This window comes from Pollicipes pollicipes, unplaced genomic scaffold, assembly GCF_011947565.3.
Source record: "Pollicipes pollicipes isolate AB1234 unplaced genomic scaffold, Ppol_2.1 Scaffold_3087;HRSCAF=3621_pilon_pilon_pilon, whole genome shotgun sequence".
In the NCBI taxonomy this organism is placed as follows: Eukaryota; Metazoa; Arthropoda; class Thecostraca; order Pollicipedomorpha; family Pollicipedidae; genus Pollicipes; species Pollicipes pollicipes.
This window is the reverse complement of record NW_023596225.1, coordinates 21987969-21993550: the sequence shown is the minus strand read 5'-3', so window position 1 is coordinate 21993550 and position 5582 is coordinate 21987969. Positions and strand designations below refer to the sequence as shown.

Genomic DNA, 5582 nt, shown 5'->3' with positions numbered 1-5582 from the left:
GCGTTGCGCACGTGAAACCATGTTTTTAGATGACGCGACTTTCTACTATGCTACTAGCATCGAGTTCAACGTCGTTGTCGAAGTTTAGAAAGTCACGGATGGAATGATCCAGGGAATCCATGTACCGGGCAATAAGAGCACCTTTTCGAACCATACCAGGAAACGGTACATGGAGCTAAGGAACAGTCATTAAGCAGGAAGTGTGACGAAAACCAGGGGATCTCAACTTTGCCGCGATCGGAGTGTAGTACCACTCAATGAGAACAATCTGCTGCACGGATCGGTTTGAGCACGCGTCACGGGGCATGCACGTCGCGGGCTAAACAACAATGAAAGAATTAGGTCAATCTATTAAATTGGATGCTCACTTTAAATTAAACGCCTCTCAAGCAATTAAGAAGAGAATGCGATCGGGTTTCTTTCCTTTGAACGCCCGACGGCTTACTAGATATTCAAAATGGCTTGCACCTAATAGAAAAGGATTTTGGTGATTCCAATCTTAAAGCCGATGTTCAACAACTGAGGGTATTGAAGCCAGACTTTATAGGTATAAAAGGCAAGCACATGATGAAATAACTTCATTTAAAACTATTGTTATACTTTTAAGAGGAAGAGGCTGTCCCTGGACAAAATATTTTTTTCTGTTTAGTAAATATGCTCCCAATACGTCATTGTTTGATTGCGTCGTCGTGTCTTTATAACATTGAGAGCCAATAGACGGTCGGTATATCTGGATATCGGTACTCACAAACGCTAGATGTAACGACTCGGCACTTTTTTCCTGGATGCTGCGTGGCCAATAGAAGGTCAGGATTTGAAATGATGTTATGGCGTCATGAATGCGTGAGCAGCCTTGGAATAGTCTGCCCGAAAAATCCGCACATATTCGCGGACGTCTAGCTCCGAAAGTAGTGGGGCTTAGGAAATTAAGAGTGGCGGGGCTGTGAACTGCAGGGAATTATCTTCATGATAGCTATCTCAGTTCAAAATATTATACAAATGCCGAATATTCTCTGTAACAAAATTTATAAGGTTATTAGCGTCGTAGAAGAGGACAAGGACTTCGAAAAATAGTTGCAGCGCTGCACTTATGATACCACCTCGTTCATAACTGTCGCACATCGGGTCTAGTCAGTGTCTGGTCAGGACAGTCACCGCCCTTAACTGGCTTAAAGTAGAAGTTGAATGTTAACGTTACTGGCTAAAGTTGTCGAGGGTTAATTCGATTGTAGATTTTATCATTTGCTTTAGTGTGCTCCGTCGCTGGGCGAGACAGAGAGACAATTTCGGTTACTTCAATAAATGGACGCATTAGCAGCCAAATGTCCCTATGGTACCGACAGGCAGCTTCGGATCCATGCCCAGGGGCCCAGCTGGAGGGCTGGTCATATTAAAAAGCTGGTGAGAGGTCATATAAAGGGACGCCGACCCTGCAGGACCCGGCCCTTAAATGTCCATCAGAGGGTCTCTGGTGCGGGAGGCGGAGGGGAGGGGGGACAACGGCCTGGAACTCCCGACGAGGCAGCTAACATCGAGAAATCCACCCCGTGTGTGCCCGGAGGCCACTGTGCACCTCTCAAAGAGCCCAACACCGGGGTCCCGCCAGTCAGAAGGCCTCTTGCATTAGGCGGACCTCCGAGACAAAGAGTGGCCTCTGTGTCGGTCAGGGGGTGCACAGTGTGTGACAGGGAATCATGTGTCGGCAAGGGGCCCGGGTCAGCCAGGAATATCGACATCGAGTTTGCTGGACATCGACAAGGACGGTCCCCCGAATATCGGAAGGTCCCTCGCACTGGTCGTGGCGTCCGGACGTTGGAGGGAGATGTCCGGACATTAGAGGGAGATGTACTTAATTGCAATGAGATGGTCCACAACAAGACAATGGAAGGGCGCTGTGCCAATCAACAGTCCCAGCGCCAAATGAGAGGCCCTCTATCCCGCTTTGTCCAGAAGCCCGGTAAGCTCAACCGGGGTCCCTGTGCTAAGCATTGGCTTCCTGTGCTGGTAATGACCTGTCTCCGCTTTATTTTCTTCTGAGGGCCTCTGGATCAGCCGGCGGGCCCACCCTTACGTCACCAGAATAGAAGACGGCGGGCGCCGAGGGCCAGGACGGAAAAAGGCTTTCAGCTTCTGGCTGAAAAGGCTGGTAGCCCTCCAAGCGTCCTACGCACTTGCTGGGGAAAGGCGATGAGTTTCCTTAGCTTCAATCCCTGAACCCTCAAAGCACGTGCCGATCGGCATGACGGAATGACAGAAAACAAAACAAAAAACTAAAAAGATTAGGTCCTTTCAAAATAAAGAGGGTCAAATCCCTTGTTTACCTTTTTCGTTGGGGAGAAGGCGCTTGTGTAAGGCGTTACTTTTGTTATCAACTTCCTTCATTGGGAGACTATCCTCCAGCTGATCATCGCCAGTGGACCATCCGTCACCGCCAGCTGATCATCGCCAATTGACTATCGGTCACCGCCAGCTAGCCATCAACATTGGATTATCTGTCACCGCCAGCTGATCATCGCCAGTGGGCTATCCGTCACCACCAGCTGATCATCGCCAGTGGACTGTCCGTACTTGCCAGCTGATCATCGCTAGTGGACCATCCGTCACCACCAGCTGATCATTACCAGTGGACCATCCATCACCGCCAAATGAGGCGTTAGGGTCTAGAAGAAGCCTGGTCCCAGCTGGTTTGGAGGGGGCGGGGGGGGGGGGGGGAGGGAGCGAAGCAGTGCGAGATGTAGTGTCGTCTGCCGTGACTCACAAAACGGCGCAGAGTGTGTTGTGAGTTTAGGCCCATAACGTCAGGCCCAGCACGCAAGCGCTGTGTCAGTGTCTCCGTGGTAACGACCGGGAAATCTCATGTATCTCGCCTGCAATTTTATCCCCGTTTCCATGTTTCTTTCCTGGTCTGCGACGCCGCGACACATGAAGTCGCAAGTTTCCTTGTCGCGGTATGCCAGCAGTGGTTCATGCCATAGGAATGCTGCAGAGTGCTTAATTCTCCTCTTTGTGTTATTGAGAGTGATTGTACCTCGGAAATGTTCACTGCCTGATGACCACTCAGAGACACGTGACGTTCTTTGCCACTATATATTATTTACCTTTGGTAGCAAAACCATCACAACCATGACAATGAATATGCACCCACTCAACTGTCCACGCACGCAACAGTCCAACGCACTCCGTCAGCGTATAGCACTCGATGGGCTGAGGTATCTTAAACCATTATAAACCTATAAGCGGCGAACCCATTGCCGTTAACTACTCTCGCTGCAGCAACACGTGCTGCCAAACGCCCAGCGTTTACATGTCACACGTCCAGCGTGTTGACGGCAGCGCTACACGCCACACTTCAGAGCTCAGCAGGCCCGCCTGCGGGGGCTAGTCTGCGGCCGGCAGCGGCGCGCCGCTTCAGATACCTGAGGAGACAGGGCGGCGCGCGGGCGCCGCCCCCAACGCCGGGCCGGCGGCCCAGGCGGCGCCACGGTCGCGCCGTCTCAGTACACGTACGACTCGGGCTCGCAGAAGCCGTTGCGGCAGTGCATACCCTGGCCACAGGACGAGCCCTCGGCCGCCGGGCGGAACGCCACGCAGTAGCCGCTGGACGGCTCGAAGCAGTAGAGCTCGGCGCAGACGCGGTGGTCCTTGAAGCAGGCGCTTGTGCCGCGGTCTCGCTTGCACTGCGCGTCCAAGCTGATGAGCTTCCCCGGCAGCGAGGTGGCCGTGCTGGAAAACTCGCTCCGCTGGGAGGGATAGTTGCGCATGCAGGTGGAGCGCTGGCTACTCGAGAAGTGACCGAACTGGTCCAGGCTACAGACGGACCACTGCAGGCCCTTGTAGTCGCGGCGCAGGTCGGACATGATGTAGCCGTCTTCCCAGGAGCATGAGAGCGCGCCCGGCCCGCCGACGTACGAGGCGGGCGGTGAGCCGTCGTGCACGGCACCCATCAGGTGGCCCAGCTCGTGTGTGGCCACGATCGTTCCAGAGAAGCCGCCCGAGTCCTCGACCAGGGCCACCGAGTTGATCTTTCGGAAGTACTTGCTGATGCTGCAGCCACCGCCAACGTACGCGTAGCCAGCGGTCACCTTGTTGCAGCCGCCCCAGTGGCCGTTGCGCGAGCACATATCACGCTTGGTTATCACCAGGGCGGCGTCATAGCTGGGCAGCCTGTGCTCGTTGTACAGATAGCGGCCGATGGAGCTTAGCGCCGACACAGCGTCCAACGACTGCCCGTCCACCAGGTTGCTCTCCAGGTACGGTGTTGCCTCCTTGCTCTTGCTGATGACGATGCCGGCCACCTTGATGGTGATGGATGGGTAGGATACTTTCTTGTAGCGCAGGTCCACCGCGTTCATGAAGGTCATGAGGTAGCGTTTGGTAGTCTTGGCGTCGTAGTTGTGCACGGCGTACGTGTCGTAATCGACGATGATTAGCACCTCCGGGTAGAGGTCGTTGGCGTTGCGCCGTCGCCGGCTGTGCGACTCCGCCGCTCCCTCCGAGTCCGGCTCCGGCTCCAGCATGGCCTGGTCGTTGGTGATGTCGAGCGGCGCGGCGCCGGCCTCGCCCAGCTGGTAGCGCCGCCGGAAGATCACGTGCAGGCCGTGCGTGACGGCGGCGGCGCGGCGGCGGCGCGCGCGCGGCCGCGTGCCGTTCATCACGTGCAGGTCGGCCAGCTCCCCCTCCATTAGCATCATGTCGTCGTCGTTGGGCGCCGGGAAGTGTCCGTGCACGCGGGCCGGCGCCGGCGCGATCACCATGTCGGCCACCACGCCGTTCAGGCGCAGAGTCTCGTCGGCCGCGTGGTCGACGAGCAGCGCTGCGTCGCTGCCGACGTCCTGGAACGGCTCGCCCACGAACATGTCCGTGTCGCCGCGCACGCGCTCGATCCGCACGTCGCCGTCGGCAGCGTCCGCGTAGAACAGCCGGATCCGGTTGTGGATCTCACGGTTCGGCTCCAGATCCAGGTCGATCCGGTTGCCGAAGGCGCGCGCATGCACGCTGCGACGGTGGCGGCCGTCTGCGCTTCGTTTGCGCACCGAGCGCACGTGGAACAGGTCGTACTCTGGCACGTCTTCATGGCGCGACACGAAGAACGTGTGACGCAGCTCCGCCGGCGTCATGTGCAGGTGGAGTGTGTGACCAACCGAGCCCGTCGGGCCAGCCGAGCAGACGGCGGCGCTCGCGGCCAGCACGAGCACGCGCCACAGCGAGGAGGGCATGGCGGCGCGCGGTGGGAGGGTCGGTGGGCCTCGGATCGGTGGCTCTGCCTGATGGCTCCGGCGGCGCGGTGGGAGGGTCGGCGGGCCTCGGACCGGTGGCACTGCCCGAAAGGTCCGGCTGCGGTAGCCGCAGCGGTCTCCGGCCGACTTGAATGTCGCCGCCACACCTGCAGTATATGTACCGACGTCTGGCTCGGCCACCGACCAATCAGCGGCCGCGTCGGTCGTGACGTCTGGCGCAGGCTAGCCGCCGCGGCTGGGGGGCTACGGACCGGCCGGCGGTCTTGCAGCGGGGTTAGATGTGCTTGTGATGGGGAGGAACAGTGATACAGGGAACGGACGGGTCCAGAGGTTCAGGTCAAGCCA

General features: G+C 57.3%; 1 protein-coding gene across 1 annotated transcript; it reads right to left on the bottom strand.

Moving 5' to 3' along the window:
* Nucleotides 1-3293: 3293 nt before the first annotated feature.
* On the bottom strand, nucleotides 3294-5348 carry LOC119114748 (A disintegrin and metalloproteinase with thrombospondin motifs 18-like). The gene has a single exon (XM_037238769.1). The coding sequence runs from the start codon at nucleotides 5214-5216 to the stop codon at nucleotides 3495-3497; it is 1722 nt and encodes a 573-aa protein (XP_037094664.1). The 5' UTR covers nucleotides 5217-5348; the 3' UTR covers nucleotides 3294-3494.
* Between the last annotated feature and the right edge of the window lie 234 nt (nucleotides 5349-5582).